At 52.2% G+C, this 18,042-nt stretch overlaps 2 protein-coding genes across 3 annotated transcripts; one reads left to right on the top strand and one right to left on the bottom strand.

The window, feature by feature from the left end:
- The first annotated feature begins 52 nt into the window (after positions 1-52).
- On the top strand, positions 53-5,058 carry RITA1 (RBPJ interacting and tubulin associated 1). Of its 2 annotated transcripts, none has more exons than XM_028116703.2 (4): positions 53-397; positions 595-715; positions 1,086-1,451; positions 4,017-5,058. In XM_028116703.2, the coding sequence occupies exons 3-4, from the start codon at positions 1,141-1,143 to the stop codon at positions 4,522-4,524; spliced, it is 819 nt and encodes a 272-aa protein (XP_027972504.2). In that variant the 5' UTR covers positions 53-397; positions 595-715; positions 1,086-1,140; the 3' UTR covers positions 4,525-5,058. The 2 variants fall into 2 exon arrangements, with proteins under 2 accessions (XP_027972504.2, XP_027972502.2); XM_028116701.2 differs by having other exon boundaries at positions 573-715.
- A 1,470-nt stretch (positions 5,059-6,528) lies between these two features.
- On the bottom strand, positions 6,529-14,011 carry DRC10 (dynein regulatory complex subunit 10). Its single transcript, XM_028116685.2, has 4 exons — positions 13,283-14,011; positions 10,451-10,684; positions 8,799-8,870; positions 6,529-6,858 (listed from the first exon to the last, which is right to left on the bottom strand). Exons 1-4 carry the CDS (start codon positions 14,009-14,011, stop codon positions 6,529-6,531), a joined length of 1,365 nt encoding a protein of 454 aa, XP_027972486.2.
- Positions 14,012-18,042: the final 4,031 nt, after the last annotated feature.

The following is an 18,042-nucleotide window of genomic DNA, read 5'->3' as shown; positions in this document are numbered from 1 at the left end:
GATTGGCGCGCACGCGCGGGCACACCTCTGACTGGCGTGAGAGTGTCATCTTCGAGGCTTCGGGGAAACTCCAGGGGCGTCCGGAACGGGGTGCACTCCCCCGTGCCAATGGTTCCGGCCGCGCCGTCCCGCCCCTCGCTGGTTGCCGTGGGCTGCGCGCGCCGAGCACACGTCTCTAGGGCCTGGGTGCCGCCTGAGTCCATCCCCTCGGTTCCCGGGGCTGCGGCTGAGGCGGGGGGTGGGGGCTGGGGACGGCCCGAGGTGCCTGGGCTCCCGGGCTTCCCGGGGTCCGGGCTGCAGATAAGCTGGGATCTCGGTGGCATCTTCAGAGGAGTTCAGACCTGGTGAGGAGGGGGCGCTGAGGTTGCAGCAGACATGCTGGAGCTGAGATGCTCAGGTAAGAAAATAACTCAAGATTGCAGGGACCTCGAACATCAGTCGGGGCGTTGACTTGGGGAACAGGGAATATGGGGCAGTTGGAGGGATGGGTGTGACCCTCCAGTAGTAGAATGGTTAAGTGTATAAGCTCTGCACTCCTTTGTCAGGTTGAGGTTTTTCTTCCACTGTTTTAGCTTTATTAGGTGCGACTTACAGGTGTGACTTCGGCTTCTGAAGCCTCAGTTTTGTCATCTGTGGAATGGACATAACCGAAGCTACTTCGAAGGACTGTTAAGAGGATTACGTGAAACAATGCTTGTGAAGCTTTTTGCACAAGGTAGGCATGCGATAATGCTGGTTATTCACCCCATAAACATATACAGGATATAAGGACCTGCCCTGTCTCCCGCATCCCACTATGCTAAGTTTTCTCGATGGTGCCAAAACAGGCACAGGCCCCATCTCTTTTTCATCCCCCATTCAACATTGAGCACTGTATGCTAGGAGTGCACATTTATTCATTAAATATTTGCCAGTAGCGCTCCTCTCCCTGTTGTTGTGACAGCCAAAAGACAGATGAACAAATTTCTGAAGTGTCCCCTGGGTTTGGCAGCTCCCCTTTTGTCCTTGGGTTGGGAACTTAAGAGCCCATCTTCCTGTGCTGGCACCAACAATGACAGGGGTGCCACCCTGACCCCCTTTTACAGGGAGCCCTGGAGACAGGACCTGGCAGGCAAAGCATGTGTGCTATCACACAGAACCATGGGCAGCGTGAAGACCCCTGTGGAGCTGGCCGTCAGTGGGATGCAGACTCTCCATCTTCAGCACCATTGCCGGGGCGGCCACCGGGTCAAGGCCAGGGCATCCTACGTGGATGAGTCTTTGTTTGGCAGCCCTGCAGCTACCCGGCCCACACCACCAGACTTTGACCCACCCTGGGTGGAAAAGGCCAACAGAACCAGTGGAGTGGGCACAGGGACATCACGGGCCTCAGGGGCCAACGGGAGCTGCAAGACCACCTCCTCCAGGGGCAGCACCCCAACCCTCACACCAAGGAAGAAGAACAAATACAGGTAACAGGATGGGGAGATACACTTCTGTACTCATGAAGCCACCTGGGTTCCTCTTAGAACCCTGCTGTTGACATGCTGTGTGACTTTGGGCAAGTACCTTGACCTCTCTGAGCTACAGTTTCCTGTTGTGGAAAATGGAACCTAGTGGGACTATTGAGAGGAAATGAAATGAGGTGTGTACAGGGCTTGGCACGATACCCTGACAGGAAGCGCTCAGTGATAGTGACAATGGTTGAACACCATTTCCAAACGCCACAGACCAAGCAAGTGAGGCCCAGGGGAGTCAGGTGATTTGCCCAAGATCACAGAGCAATTTGCATAAGAATGTTAATGTGTTTGATCCGTGAAATGACATAGATGTGGTGGGTTCCAGTTTTAGCAAGTCGTTTCAGAAATGGTTGTGCTGCCTTTTCACGAACAAGCTAGAAAAACAGGAGTTGATGCTAATAGTTATTATTGTAAATTAATAAATTAGATTATTTGGATTATTTCAGGTTGATACCGGCATGGAGGGAGGTGTCTAGTGGTGGGCCACAGGGCTCTATCTTGTTTATTGTTATCGGTGGTTTGGACAAAAACACAGAAGACTGGAATATTAGTTATTTACAGCTGCCATAATAAAATACCATAGACTGGGGAGCTTAAACAACAGAAATTAGTTTTCTCACAGTTCTGGAGGCTAAAAGTCCAAGTTCTAGGAGCTAGCAGGCTGAAGCCTGTCCTTGGCTTACAGACAGCCACCTCCTCGCCCTGTTCTCGCATGGCCTTTTCTCTGAGCATGTGCATTCCTGGTGTCTCCCCCCTTAAAAGGACACCAGTCCTGTTGCTTCAGAACCCACCTTTATGACCTCATTGAAGCCTAGTTATCTCTTTAAAATTCAGTGTGAATTTTGGGAGGACATAGTTCAATCCGTAACAATTAGCCAATCATATTTAGGGTTCATTCTGAGCTAGGAGGGGCATAGGTTGGTAGAGAGAAGTGAAAATGGGAATGGTGCCTATTTAAGGAGATAAAATTCAATGAGAGAAAAGCAAGGCTCTGTTATTATTATGCCAGCTTGAGCACCATGCATCTGATGTGGGGGCTGTAAGGTAGGATCAGGTTGGCGTTAGCAGCGTTGACACCTACAGGGTAGCTGAAAATGCTAATGTTAAGTAAGTGTGGGCTGCATTAACAGAGGTATGGTGTCCATGACGAGGGAGGTCAACTCCGTGCTCTCCTGGAGGGTGGACTTTTGTGCAGGATGCTGACAAGTAGAAGTTGTCAAGTGAGAATGTACATAAGAGAGAGAGAGATGCTGTTGAGTAAAACATTTGGCGCCGGACAGACATAGGCGGCAAGCAAATGTGGTTTGAAGCGGCAAAAAGTTGACTTTTCAAAGACTTGCAGTTTGAACACAGAAGCACTTTCAGTCCTGACGAAAAGCCATGGAGCTGACACCTCATAGGTGTGCCATGAATATTTGTGAGATTAATAGAAAAAAATAATTGCTGAGTGAATCTAATTAAAGGTGAGAAGCCTAGAAGTCACTTATATCTGATATGCTGCTCCTGGAGCTTGGGCCCTTGAGTCAGGCTGGATTTGAATCTTGTCTCTATACCCTCCTTATATATAGGGGGCCTTCCTCTCCCTATGCCTCCTTGTCTTGTTTGTAAAGCGGGATTATCGTATCTCCCTCCTGTGGATGTTTGTGAGAGATAATGAGATGATGCATATGACGTGCTGAGTTCTGGGCCTGCACATGAAGAGCCCTCAGTAAATATTCAAAAATTTAAAAAGCTTCTCTGGTGATGAGGCCAGGTCAGCGTTATAACCCAGGTTCAAACTGAGCGCCCTCTCGAGTCCAGGCACCGCGCTGTATCATTTCAAATACAGTGGGACGGGCCACAGGACTGCAGAGGGTTCGTCTGACAAGGCCACTAGGGAGAAGGAGAATTGGGGGTAAAAAAAAAAATGTAAAGACCTGTAAAGATTAAGGTTATACTTATTGGGACTCTTACATGCAAGTGACATGGAAGACTTACCCAAACTGGCTTCAGCGGAAAAAGGATGTTTAGGGCTTGTTTATCAGGGGCTCAAACTGTGGTTGGATCCTGTCTCCCTCTTAGCACAGCTTGCCCCGACACGTCGCATCTGAGCCAGCCACCAGCTGCCCTTCTATCCTGCTGGCTTCTCAAGGCCAGTTGGCAGACAGACATCTTTCCTGGTAGTTTCAACAAGGGTCCTAAGGCAGGCGCTCATTGGACAGGATGGGTCATATGGCCTTTCCCAAGCCAATCAGTGTGGCCAGGAAGATGGAATATGCAAATTGGCCAGGCCTGGAAAAGGGGGCGGTCAGGATGCGGGGGACTGGCTGCGTGGCAGGGGAAAAAACAACAGAGATGGGGGTGGTGGGACACCAGAGGGCTGTGGCCTCGCTGTGGGTGCCAGGCTGGGAGACAGGGACTTTGGGATCTACGGGCAACCCTCTCTGCTACTGGAGGTGCCTGGCAGCAGGTGGGGGCTTGAGGTTTTTAGGGTTTGTTCATTCCCCCAGCTCACTGCATTTCTCTTCCCTTTTCCAGACTGATCAGCCACACTCCTTCTTACTGTGATGAGTCGCTATTTGGCTCCCGACCTGAGGGCACCAGCTGGGAGGGCTCGTGGATGGCAAAGGGGGATGCTGCCAAACTCCATGCCCTCTTCTGGACACCCCCAGCCACCCCTAGGGGCAGCCACTCGCCCCGCCCCAGGGAGACCCCGCTGCGAGCCATTCACCCAGCTGGTCCCTCGAAGACAGAGCCCGAGGCGGTGGCAGACTCCCAGAAGCTGTACACAGATGGGTTAGACTCTCTACGCCCTCGGAGGCGGGAACGTTCCCATTCCCTTACACACCCGAATGTCCCCAGCACTGGTTGCCCACCTGCCAGTGCCCCCCACACCAATGGGCCTCGGGATCCCAGGCCTTCCCTGTCGGGGGTGACCTTCCAGAACCCTCAAGTGACGCCCAGGGCTCGCTCAGTTCGTATTTCAGTGCCAGCCACCCCCCAACGAGGTGGGGCCACCCAGAAACCAAAGCCCCCTTGGAAATGAGTTTCTTGGTCCTCTCATCAGGTTTGCCCATGGGGTCACGGTGAGGGGCCCAGTTTCAGAGTCTCCCAGGTAACCATGAGGCGTTGGAGAAGCGCTCAGGGGAGCAGACATAGCAAGAGTGGACAGTGCTCCCCTTTATGCTGACATCCACCAGTTTCTTCCTACCTTGTACTCCATGATTTGATGCCTGCCCCTTGAGATGCCTGTTCCAGTTTTGCTATAGCCACAGGCCGAGTGAGTGCCGCCCCAGGGGTGCCCCTGGGAGGGGCCCACCACTCCCCCATCACTCCCACAACATCGTCTTGTTGCCAAGTGTGAATAAATGGCACGATCGCCAACCTGGAGGGTCCCTTCTTCCTTCAAGCCAAGCTTCCTGCTCAGGATGAGTTTCCAGCTGAGTCTGGAGTTTTCCCAGGCACAGCGAACGGACCATGGGGAACAGAGGATCTGGGTGACGCGTGGGTGGACATGTTTTTATTTTTAATAATCATGTATTTATTTTCACATATTAAAAATAGTAGCTCATCAAAGCCATGACTGACTAATTTTATTTTCCTCAGGGCAAGGCCAGTAAAGGCCTGAGTAGAATTAAATAACAAAGATAAATACAATGAGGAAGTGGCAGAAATCATAACTGTGGCGAGTCGACAACTGAAGTTTGAGGACATGGGCCTCCTACATTTCCCACATTTTCCCAAAAAACAGAGTGACGAGGAGGACTCTGCCAAGTGAAGTCCAAGAAGGCCAGAAAGTTACACATGGCATCTGGAGAGCACTCAGAACAGAGAGGCGTAAGCAGTCCGGGAGCGCCCTGCTGTCTGGCTCTGCTGCTTGTCGTCTGCACTGCCCTGGGTCAGGTCACTTATTCTGCTCGGATGGGGTTACACTCAGAATCCCAGGATCCTGCTGGATTTGGGTGGGGGCTAGGCTTTGGCCTCTTCGTGTCCCCACTTACCTCCAGTGCACCTCCAGGAAGCACTGGGATTCTAGAGAGCCCAGTTGGAAGCCACATCATTGGTTCTGTACCTCCACTTCCAGGAGAGGGAGAGCGAACATGTGGGGGGAGCAGTCTGGGAGGGACCAGCAGTGGCCAGGACCAGGGACACCCATGCAGACGCTTACAGGGGTCAGGTGGGCCATGAGCAAAGCAAGCCAGCCGCACCCTGGCACAAACACTTTGTACGTATGTAGAATGTTTAAACTAGAATTTTCACAAAGAATTAGTTTCCTCCTTGGTTTCACCGGAGACACCCAGCTCTCCTCTGCCTTTATCTCCTCGCCCTATGTTATAATAGATGAACCAGAAATGCCTCTCCTCCCGAGTACACTAAAGAGGGCGACGGCCCAAGTGTGATGGTACTGGGGCAACTGGCACAGGCCGTGTGTTTGGAAGGCAGCTGGGAGTGGTGGGGACTGGGGCAAGCTGCAGTGTCTGCCATCTAAAAGGGGCTGCTGCTCGGCTCTCGAAGATGGGCGGACCCCAGGGTGTCTGGATGAGATGTTTCCAGAAAAAGCAGAAAGCTGGATTTCTCTAGGACAGCCCCGACCCGAAAACCTGATTCTCCTGGAGTTCTCTGCCTGCCCGCCCCGCGCGCCCCCCACCGCCCCCCAACCTCCTGCAGGCAGCTGTGAGCACAGCCCGCCGCCCCGGTGGCTGATACGTATGTCCACTGCAGCCATGGCCCGGAGTCTGGGGCCAAGAAGGCTGCAGCCCGCGGTCTGGCTTCCCACTGAGGCTAAAGGAAGAAACAGCTCTGTGCTGACACCTGGCCTGCATGCTCTCCCCATGGGAAGGGCATCGACATGTATGGTGACACAAACAGCCAACAGCGCTGGCAAAGTGACGTTTATTTATAGGATGTGCTTTAAAATGGCTTTTAACTTTGACAAACCGTTCAAGCCAGGAATGGCAAGGCTCCCCCTCCTTGTGGCCTCCCAGCCTGCTCTCTGGGAAGTGAGCGGTGTGGTGGCACAGGCCAGGAGCAGGGCCCCCAGGGGGGGGACTCATTTCTTGGCCTTGGCCTTGGCCTTGGCCTTGCCCTTGCCCTTGCCTTTGCCCTTCTCCTTGACCCTCCCTTTGCTCTTGCTCCGCTTCTTCTTCCTGGACTTGAGCATGGAGCGGACCAGGTAGCCCTTCCACAAAGCCTGGATGAGTGTGGCAGCCCGCACCATGCGCAGCATCTCTTGCTCGGCCTCTATTCTCTTCTTGGCATTGACCTCCCGCTCAGCCTGGATCTGGGAGAACTCCTCCACTAGTACATTGTGCTTCTGCTTCAGCTCCTCCAGCTGGACCTTCTCCTCCTTATGGATGATGTCAAGCTCCTCGTACTCTTCCTGGGATGAGGGTCAGGGGGTGGGGATCACCAAGCATAGGGCGCCACCTGCCACCCTCCCCCACATGCGCCCTCACCCCATCCCAAAGGGGCTTCCACCCCAACAGCACCGTCTGCACTACCTTTTCTGCATCCGAGGCCCGGATGAGAACAGGAGAGGTAATGTGGTCCATCCCCACTTGCGGTGGGACCTGACTAAAATCATCTCAGGAAGAAGGAAAGAACCCAGGCCGGTGGGCTGGGCAGACTGGGTTTCGCATCCCAGCTTGGCTGTGCCCTGAGGGGGCTTCATTTGTCCTCTGAGACATGGGGACAATTCCAAACCCAGGAAGTGGGTGGGAGCTTTCTACAGGATTAAATGATGGGGTGGACACAATGTGCTGGATGTGGTGCCAGGCACATAGTGGGGACATAAAAATGCAAGCTCTGGGGCGCCTGGGTGGCTTAGTCAGTTAAGCATTCAACTCTTGATTTCAGCTCAGGTCATGATCTCAAGGTCGTGAGATCGAGGCCTGCCTCAGGGTCTGTGCTCAGCGGGGAGTCTGCTTGGGATTCTCTCCCTCTCCCTCTGCCCCTCCCCTCACTCACGCTCTCTCTCTTTCTCAAATAAATAAATAAATCTTAAAAAAAAAAAATGGAGGGGCGCCTGGGTGGCTCCGTTGGTTAAGCGGCTGCCTTCGGCTCAGGTCACGATTCCGGAGTCCTGGGATCGAGCCCCGCATAGGGCTCCTTGCTCTGCGGGGAGCCTGCTTCTCCCTCTCCCTCTGCCTGCTGCTCCCCCTGCTTGTGATCTCTCTCTCTCTCTCTCTCTCTCTCACTGTGTCAAATAAATAAATAAAATCTTTAAAAAAAAAAAATGGAACGCCTGTCACTAAAGCTGTGTGTCTCACAAAGATACAGAGTGGAACTTTCTCAGGTGACTGAGTCCCACTTCTTCCCTATGTCCAACTCTTGCCTCCTGCTGCAGTTTACACCTGTCTCCCTCTCTCCCTTCCACTCACTTACCAAGCATCTGCCAGAAGCAAAGAGCTGAGTAGACTCGGTCTCTGCTGACGAGGAACCCACCACCCTCACTGGGACCAGAGAAACAAGAGCACAGCCTCTGAAGTCCCTCCTCCCCGGAGCATTCATGATCAGAGAGAGCAAGACCCCCACTTGCCCTTCCCCTGACTTGGGACCACTCAGAGGCTGATGTCATCCCCAGTGCTTGCCAAACCTTCCCGGCCCTGAAGCCGGGACCATGGGCCCCAGTGTTATCACAAAGCTGGGGGGGGGGATGGGCTTGAGGGCACCCTGTTTTCCAGGCCACCATTGCCTCAGCACTTCCTCCAGGCCAGATCCCGTGCTGGGGGCAAGCATTTGTGACAATGGTGCCTCACCGCATCCCCAGCACGGTCCCAGCACGGTCCCAGCACGGTCCTTACTGCCTCTGTTGATCACAGGCAGAAGCAAGCTCTGAAAGGTCAAGCCCCTTGCTTCAGGTCACCCAGCTGACAGGTGACACTAGAGTAGAGCCTCCAGGTGATAATGGGGACCATCTTCACTGCGCTATCCCAGCACGTGGCACATCTCAGGCCCACAGTGGAAACTTTCTGGGTGACTGAGTGAAGTAGGGGAGGCAAGGTCATCCTGAGTCTGCAGGGAAGGAGCCCCGGCTGTGCGGCTGGCAGGAGCTGAGCACGGAAGGGACTGAGAGTATGGGATGTGGACACTAGATGGAGCCAAGATCGTTGGGCCTAGTGACAAGCACTTAGTAGCTTCCAGCTTCTGGCTCCTTCCTTTTCCATCTCTCTCTTTGCTGCCCCAGGCCAGACAAACCTGAGGCCTAAGGAAAGGGGCAGGGAAGCCTGTCTGGGGAGGCCCAGAGCTTGGCACAGACTATGGACCATTCCTAGAGGATCATGGGCAATGCACTCGAGAAACTGATTGCAGCACAAATACCTGCTTCTCACCCATCTCCATATCATACTTCTGGATCCAGTTCTCGATTTCCGTCTCCACTTTATATTTCTTCTAAAAAAATTCAATGAGTCAGTGTTTGATGGATTAATATGAATAGTAAACTGCACCAAGCTTGCTCTACACCAGGGTTAATGCCTTGCCCACCAAGTCTGCCCAACAAGGTAGGTTCTCCTCCATTTCACAGATGAGGAAACTGAGGATCAAATGTGCTAACTCATTTGTCCAAGATCACAGAGCTAACAAGTGGTAGAGCCTGGAATTGGAAGCCAGAGGTCTGACTCCAGAACATTCTAGGCAGAGGGAGTAGCAAGTGCAAAGGCCCTGAGGTAGGAACAGGCTTGTGGTGTTTAAGAATAGACATTGAGCCAGTGTGGCCGGAATGGAGTGGCTGAGGAGGAGCGGAATCCCATGGAGGTCAGAGTGAGAAGCTGTGTCATGGAAGGAAGTGTCAGCAGGGGAAGGAGTTTAGATCCTAGTGTAACGGAGAGGGGAAGCCACTGGTTGGATTGAGATGTAGGAAAGGGACATAATCTAATTTGTTTGTAAAAGATCAGCTCCCATACATACCATGGAATGTTACTCAGCCATAGAAAGGAATGAAGAATTGATAAATGCTCACGTGGATGAACCTTGAAAACATGATGCTAAGTGAAAGAAACCAGACACAAAAGACCACATATTGTGTGATTCCATTTACACGAAGAGTCCAGAACAGGCAAATCCATAGAGATGGAAAGCAGATTGGCAGTTGCCAGGGGCAGGAGAAGGGGGAATGGGGAGTGGCTGCTAATGGGTCCAGGGTTTTATCTGGGGGGACGGAAATGTTCAGGAACTATCCAGAGGTGGGGGTTGTCACTGTGAAGGTACCAAATGCCACCGAATTGTTCCCTTTACAGTGATTAATTTTATATTATATGAATTTCACCTCAATAAAAAAGAAAGAAAGAAACCAGCTCCCTAATCCTATAGAGCAAGAGCTCTTCCCTTGGACACCATGGACAGGCTGGCTTCAGGGGGCCTGTGTCCCCAAGAATTATCCACCAGTTGTGTGTAGGTGCATCTGTGCCTTCTTAAGGAGGAGAGGCCCACGGCTTCCACCAAATGCTCAAGAGCCGTGACATTGAAAGAGAACTGGGAACAAGGGTTAGAGAAGGTGCCCTTTGTGAGGAAAGAGATCTGGAAGCAAGCTGGGTGTGTGCACGGTGGGGCTCTGCGGAGATGGTGGAGAGACAAAAGAAGAGATGACATTTACTGAACACTTCCTATTGAGTCTCAATTCTCCTAACAACCCGTTAGCCCAATCTGATCACTTTCATCTTAAAGATGGCAAAACTGCGGCTGGAGGGCATTATGAAATTCGCCAGAGGTGTATGAGCACCTGCACGTCCTTTGTGCGACAAGGTGGGTATTATCACCCCTGGCGGGGGGGGGGTGGGGGGGTGGGGGGGTGGTGGTGGGAGGGGCGGCGAGGAGCTTCGAGGGGCGAGGGGCGGTCGGCTCAGAGTAGTTAAGGAACTTGCCCAAGGTCACACAGCCAGTATGCTGCAGGATGGGCCAGTCTCTACGCCCCTCCCCTGCCCCGGGGCCTCCCTTGTCCTCCCCCCCCCCCCACTCCCTGCCGTCCCGGGCACCTTCCTCAGCGCCTGCTCTGCCTCCCGGTTTTCCACAACCAGGTTGTGGTATTGGGACCTCAGCGTCAGTAACTCCTGCTGGATCTTGGAGACCCTGGCCTGTGAGGCCCGGAAGTCGGCCTTCTGCTGCTTCTCGGCCTCCTGCTTGGTGCGAAGAAGGCTGTTCTCTGAGAGCTTGAGCACCTGGTGCAGGTGGTTTTTCAGTTCTTGGATCACAAAGTTCTCTTTCTCCACCTGGGCCGGGAAGATGAGAGGCTCCGTTACTCCCTCCTGGATGCCTGATAATCCCAGGAGAACCGGCATTCCTGCCCGCTCCCGAAGGGCTGAACAGGCAACCTGCCTTATTACCTCGCAGATTCCTACCCGTCACACCCCGGGGGGACAGAGACAGCCTGCTTACAGACAAGGAAACTGAGGCTCAAGGGGGTGGAGTCATCCATCTGGGGCTGTACAGCTGAGCAGGGACTCGAGGCCACGTCTGTCTGATTCAGAGCCCATGTTCTTGGCCGCCCCCCTCTACTTCCTGGCTGGAGTGATGGGCATAGGGGAGAGGCTGCCGGGCAGGTCTGGGACAGTAGTGGCGGTCCTGCCCGGGGCACAGAACAGAAGTGCTCAGCAGGCAGAGGCATCTGGTGCCATTTATGAAAGTAGGAGATACGCAAACTGTGGGCATTGCCACCCACTGACACTCGAGGGCCTGACTTGTCCCCTGCCCTCAGTTGATTCTAAAACAGGAACGGGGGTGGAGGATGGGGCCGTTTTGTAAATAAGCTCCAAAGGATGGTCCCAAGCCCTAGAGTCTCCCTCTGAGCACATTAGTGCTGAGGCTGGCTCATGCTGGGCGCCTCGGGCTGGGCCGCGGGGGTCTGAGTTCCCTTCCTGCATGCAGGCAGCGCGGGGCGGGAGGTGCCTCTGGGGCAAGCCTATCCTGTGGGCAAGGCTTCAGGCTCTAGGTGTTGGGTTCTAGAGCAGGCGGTATTTTCAGCAGTCAGGGCTTTTCTTGACCCCACAGCAGCCTAATTGGTGTCACCCCCTCGTTTTACACTGAGATCCAAGGCACATGATAACATCTGCCCACCTGGAAAAATGGAATTTGACCCCTGGTCTGTCCAACTTGGATGCCAGAGCTGTTTCCACCACCTGAATGGGACCAACAAAGCCATTCGGGGCCCCTCTCCCGGTCCCTCACTGGCACCCTTCTAACCTGCGAGTGGTCTCCCCTGACTGAGCACCCAAGAGCCTGTCACCTCTCCACTCAGAAAATAGTTTTCAGGGGCGCCTGGGTGGCTCAGTCAGTTGAGCATCTGCCTTCGGCTCAGGTCATGATCCCGGAGTCCTGGGATCGAGTTCCACATCGGGCTCCCTGCTCAGCAAGGAGTCTGCTCTACTCTCAGTCTCTCTCTCTCTCTCTCTCTCAAATAAATAAAGCCTTAAAAAAAAAAGGAAAAGAAAAAGCAAGAAAATCGTTTCTATTCCCCTGTTTTGTGCCAGGCTCACTGGGGACATGACAGGGGGCCAAAAGAGACAAGTTCATTGTCCTCTTATGAGGATGCCAGACCCACATCAAATCAACAAATAATTATATAAACATTTATCAACATACTCTGATGAATGTCTGAAAGGACAAAGTCAGTGAGAACATAAGGAAGGGGGGATGGCCTGAGCCAGTGCGTGGGGGAGGGAGGGCGGCACGTAGCTTCGGAGGGCCTCGAGCTCTGTGCATCATGGGGGGGATGAAGGTGGAAGTGTCCAAGGCAGCTCTGGCTGGCTGCCCCTCAGGATCCATCCCCCCCGCCCCTGGAAAGGTTGGGGAGCAGAATGCTTCCCTGGGAACGTGGCCCCAGGGAAAGAACACCTTTCCCAGCATCCCTAGCCACTGGGTATGGCTAAGACCTGTGCGGTGGGCTACTTCCACCAGCAAAGATCAGGGCCTTCCTCCTCTTTCTTCTACCTGCTGGCTGGACCAGTGGTGACATGATGGGGGGCTTCTGGGTCCACAGTTAGAAGTCCTGTGGGGGACACAGCAGAAAGGTCAGACAGAAGAAGCCTGGACCCCCGACAATTTCACGAGGCAGGGTTTCTGTGCCTGCTCCAGCTTTTCTACTAGAGAGAAATACATTTCCATCTTGACTAAGCCACTATTATTTTGGGTCTCTGTCTCGGCAGCCAGACCCATACTTAGACACCACGTCACAGGGACTTTGTAAGGCCTTAGTGAGAAAATGTACGTAAAGCATAATACATAGTCTTATGGCCCAAATGGTTATTAGGTTGGGATCATGTTATCATTTCCCTTCTTAAAAATTCTTCTAGAGCTTCCACCTGTCCCATCTGCCCCTCATCCTCAAAACAGAGGTGACATTCTTTGATCAGGCCTAAAAGGCACGACGTGATCTGCTGGCAAGGCCTAAAGTATTTACTATCCAGCCCTCCGTAGAAAAAGTTTGCCCGCTGCTGGCCTGGCAGGCTCCTGCTGCCCTCTCTTGCCTTCCTCACTCCCCTTCATTCTTCCTGTGTTGGCTTTGACCTCTCTGGCCCTTTGGGTCTAAGCTCGGTTCTCTTGAGGCACTGTCTTCTAGCACTCTATGCTTATCCTTCATCGTACTTCTCAAAACTGTAATGAAATCAGCTCTTTAAGACCTACCTCGCATGAGGCGGCGGCCATGTGGACTCAAGCATAAGACCTGGTACCTGGCAAGTGCTCACAACATTTGTTGAGTGAATGAATGACAGCAGGCATTTCAATCACTGAGGAAAAAAGCCCAACTGCCAAAAGGTCTGGCTCCTCCGTGCGGCTCCTTCCACAACCTTACCAATGCCATAAAGCCGTACCTCTGTGTCCCTGCTCTTCATGCTCGCCGCCAATTCGTTTTCAAGAGTCTCAATGATTTCTTGGTTCCTCCTGTTCCGTCTGTTGATATCCTGTATGAACTGAGTCTTGTCTCTAGCTTCCACGGGACTAGTGAGTAGCTTCTCGAACAGGAAAGCCCGCAGTTCTATCAGGCAATCAATGAAATTCTGGGCTTCAGCGCTCCTGCTCAGGGTGTGCATCTGCAAGAGCCTCACCACCTGTGGGTTATTGAGCAAGAGTCTCAGGATGTCCTTGGTGGATTCTTTGATCTGTTGCATAAGGGGCAGGAGGTGGGATTTCTGCAGTTCTTTGGAGAGGAAGCGGTCTCTGAGCCACCCTTCTTCCTCAAACTCTTCTTCCTCCTGCATTCGCCTTTCTTTCTCCTGCAAGTAAGCGACACTGTCCAGGAGGCTGTGGCAGATCTTCTCGTGCTCTCTCACGGCCTTCATGATGTCCTCCCCTAGCATCCCCTCCAGAGTCTCGTAATTGGCACTCACATCGGACAGGAGGGTCACCAGCTCCACCTTGTGGATGGTCTCATCCAGTACGGACATGACCCTCTTGGTCTCAATGGTGGTGAGTTTGGACTTAGAGGGGACCAAGGGTTTTAGCAGGGAGGCTGGCTTCTTGGATGGCTCTGCTGTCAGCCTCATTCTGTTGATGTCGGGGCCCTGGTAGAGAGGGGCCACCCCGAGGACATCTAGAGCCATTTTCTGAGCCGTCTCCTTGCCTCTGTACGCCCTCGGCGGCACCAGTCTCCGGCTGTTATTGTCTCTGGCAACCCTGCGGAAGAAGGATTGAGTGGTTAGTCGAGCCGTGCTGCGAGGATATGGCTGGTGTGGCCACGGCAGCCACACACAGTCGACGCTGAGTTCATCCCAGGTGCCCCGCAGCAAGTACGCAGAACCTCTCACCGAAAGCAGTTTCTAGCTTTGTGACGGCATCGGGCTGCAAGGGTGGGAGGACCAAGTGGAGAGGGGTCAGGCAGGGAACACCATTCTGTTGAAGTGACTTAACTATGGACGATGTTAAGTACCCACTGAAATGGATGTGTTCAGCCATTTACAGTAATGAGCATTTAAATGCAACAGATATCATTTCAGGTGACTTCACAGGAATGAATAAAAGTCAATGCTAGTGGACTTTTTTTTTTTTAAAGCATCTAAATACAGAAACCGAGTTACATGGGTGATGGAAAGAGTTGAGAGGCTAACCAGGGAAGGGGAAAAGCCATGCAGCCAATGTCAATGCAGGAGGCCACCACAGAAAGAGGTGGTGGGGAGCTTGGGGACAAAGGTCACCCTGGGGGAAGTTGGAACCACAGCCATTTCCTGTCGAGCAGGAGCTACAGCTCCCAAGGAGCGGGGGCCACTGCAGCCTGCAGGTGTCAGCAGCCCGAGGCCGAGCAAACGATGCAGCTGGGAGCAAATGGGACAAGGGCCAGCATAGCACCTCCACACTGGTTTTTAGGTGTGGATGGCGAACATCAGGGTGGGGATGAACAAGGACTTGGAAACACAATTTTTAAAACCTGTTTCACTAAACGCGATGTTGTATCCTGGATTGGATTCTGGAATGGAAGATGGCCACTAGTAGGACAACATAAGATCCAAACCAAGCTGATGGCATGGTTAGCAGCATTGTACCAATGCTAATTTCTTGCTTGTGATGGACACGTCACGGCTATTTAAGATGTTAACATTGTGGGAGCTGAATGAAGGGCAATTGGGAATCCTGAACTATCTTTGCAACTTTTCTGTAAATCTACAATTATTACAAAATAAAAGGCTTATTTAAAATTAAAGACGCTCAGAAAAATGTATGGCAGCAAATCAGAGATCATTCTGTGACGTAGTCCACATGGCACGACAGCTGAGTACTAGCTTTCAGTAGCCCTGCCTGGGTTCAGACCCTTGCTGGGGGACCTGGGGCTGGCTGTCTAATCCCCCTAAGCCTGGGCTTCCTCGGCCATAAAACAGGGATCCTACGATTCCATGGGAAGTTTCTAGCACAGGGCCTGGACATTGTGAGTACTCAGTAAATAATAACTAGCATGATTAGCCCAGGGAAACTGAGATCTCAAGTCCAGGACTCTGGTGATTTCCTCGTCTGAGTGTCTGGGCTTGGCTGGAGATCCAGATGTACCTGCTCAGTACTGGCTGGGCCTCCCAATGTACCATGTCTAAGAGGGACCCCCACCATGTCCCCATCCCTCACCCTGCTCCTTCTTTATCCCTCGTCCTGATGACTGGCAATGCTACCACCCTAATTGCTCGAGCCGGAAACCCGAGTGCCCCCCCGGCTCTCCCTACCCCCCACTTCCCAGCCCCTGTTCTCCCAGTGTTCTCTCCTTGAGAGCTCCCAGTCCTTCTGTTCTTGGCAGCCTCTCTGCCACTGAGTGAGGGCCTTATAATCTCTCCCTTGGATGAATAAAGAGCTTCTTAACTGGTCTGCTTACATCTGCTCCTGATCCCTGCAACAAGGATCATCCCCGCAGTCATCTATTCGGGCATTTATTGAGCCCCTGGGGATAGAAAAGAGATGCAAGGTATGGTTCCTGTTCTCCCAGAGTTTATAACCTAGTTTGAAATGTGAACCATGCAAACATGAAGGTTCAACATCTGTAGGAAGAAGGGCATGAAGCTGTATTCACAGAATAGGTTGAGGTCATGACCAGCCTTCAACAGCAGACTGGGGACTTTGGAGTTTATCTTGTAGGAAATTGGGATCCATTTTGATTTTAGGAAACAAGTAACAGGATAAAATCAGATTTTTGAGAAAGAACAGTCATAATGGATGATTTATAGGGAAAGGGTTGGTGGCAGGTAGGTAAGTTGGGATATTATAAACCTTCCACCTCAGGGCCTTTGTGCATGTTGTTTTTTCTTCTTGAGGCACTCTTCCCCCTCATCTTTTTTTTTTTTTTAAAGATTTTATTTATTTATTTGACAGAGAGAGACACAGCGAGAGCAGGAACACAAGCAGGGGGAGTGGGAGAGGGAGAAGCAGGCTTCGTGCGGAGCAGGGAGCCCAACATGGGACTCGATCCCAGGACCCTGGGACCATGACCTGAGCCGAAGACAGACGCTTAATGACTGAGCCACCCACGTGCCCTCTTCCCCCTCATCCTTGCTAAGTTAATTCTTTGTACTCAGAGCTCAGTTCAGGTGTCCCTTCCTCATTCCCCGGCTTCCAGACTTGGTCAAATTCTTGTAGTAGGTTCTTATAAGGCCACACCCCTTTTTTGCAGGCACCATCCTCACCCCAATCTCCTTTCCTCTTCCTTATACTGTGGTGGCCAGAAACACTCAATGCTCAACTTCTCAACCTCCTTTAGAGTTAGGAGTGGCTACAGACACTGGTAGAGCCAACAAAATCGAGAAGTTTTCTAGGGGCTCCCAGAATAAGTTCTGGGAGAACTTATTCCTTCCCAATACAAAAGACAGACATTATTGGCTTTACCTCCATTCCCTGACCTTGGGTTTTAGTGCTGGAGAAGTGGCAGCCACTTTGTCAATGAGAAGAAAAGGTTAAGAAAATTGCAGGAATGCTGTCCCTGACGTCATTGAGCCACTGGACCTTCTGAGGGTCCATCATCTCTTACCCAGACGACCGTGATAACCTCTTCACTGCTCGCCCTGCTTCTGCCCACCTGCCCCACAGTCTTGTCTCATCAAAGCAGCCAGAGGAAGACTTTTAAAATGTCAGATCCTTTCACTCCTCTGCTCCAAATCCAGCTCCCCAGAGCTGATTGTTACAATTTCAGGGTATTTGTGAGCTGGTTGTGAAGCCTTAGGTAGCTTGAAATCAGCCATGGTGCAAGTATTATACCATGGAAATTGGCAAATACTACAAATCAGCACCCCTCCCCTCCAGTCCTGGTTGTTGAATGTTTACCAGCACACCACCACTCCAACAGCTCCCCATCTCACTCAGGATAAAAGCCAAAGTCCTTATAGTGACCAGGAAGGCCCTCCATCATCTGGCCGCTGTGACCACTTGCTCTTCTGTCCTCATACTGACCTTTTTGCTGTTCCTTGAATATGCCTTTGTGCTTGCTGTATGCACACCACTACCCCCAGCCCCCCTGCCCCCCAGCCCCAGGTCTGGAACATTCCTCTAAATAACTGCAAAGCTTTTTCCCTCACTCACTTCCTTCTCTGCGCAAATCTCAGGGTGATAGTGAGTGCTTTCCTGGTTTTCTTCCTAAAATATAAACCCTCTCCTCCTCCCTGCCCTTATCCCTTATCCTGTTTATTTTTCTCCCAGTTAAGTATCACCATCTGATGTTTCTAAATGGGCCTGTTTTGTGTACTGTCTGCCTTTTCCCCTCCTTTAAAAAGTGAGCTCCAATGAAGGTAGGGGCTTTATCTATTTTGATCACTGCTACAGACCTGGCTCTGAAAAAGAACACCTCAACCTCATCCTGGGGAGAGGTGTGGGGCTGGCACGGACAGGCTACCTGTGCCGTTCTCATTGTCACATTCTTTTTTTTTTTTTTTAAGATTTTATTTATTTATTTGACAGAGAGAGAGCCAGCGAGAGAGGGAACACAAGCAGGGGGAGTGGGAGAGGGAGAAGCAGGCTTCTCCGCTAAGCAGGGAGCCCGACGTGGGACTTGATCCCAGGACCCTGGGATCATGACCTGAGCCGAAGGCAGACCTTAACCGACTGAGCTGCCCAGGCGCCCCTCATTGTCACATTCTGTCTGTGGATCCCAGAAATGTTCTGAAGGAGTCAT

The sequence above is a fragment of the Eumetopias jubatus genome, unplaced genomic scaffold, assembly GCF_037043125.1.
Source record: "Eumetopias jubatus isolate StellerSeaLion01/CBP00866 unplaced genomic scaffold, mEumJub1_p1.0 scaffold_16, whole genome shotgun sequence".
NCBI classification, from domain to species: domain Eukaryota; kingdom Metazoa; phylum Chordata; class Mammalia; order Carnivora; family Otariidae; genus Eumetopias; species Eumetopias jubatus.
Note: the sequence above shows the minus strand (reverse complement) of the source record. Positions and strands in the feature narration are given on the sequence as shown.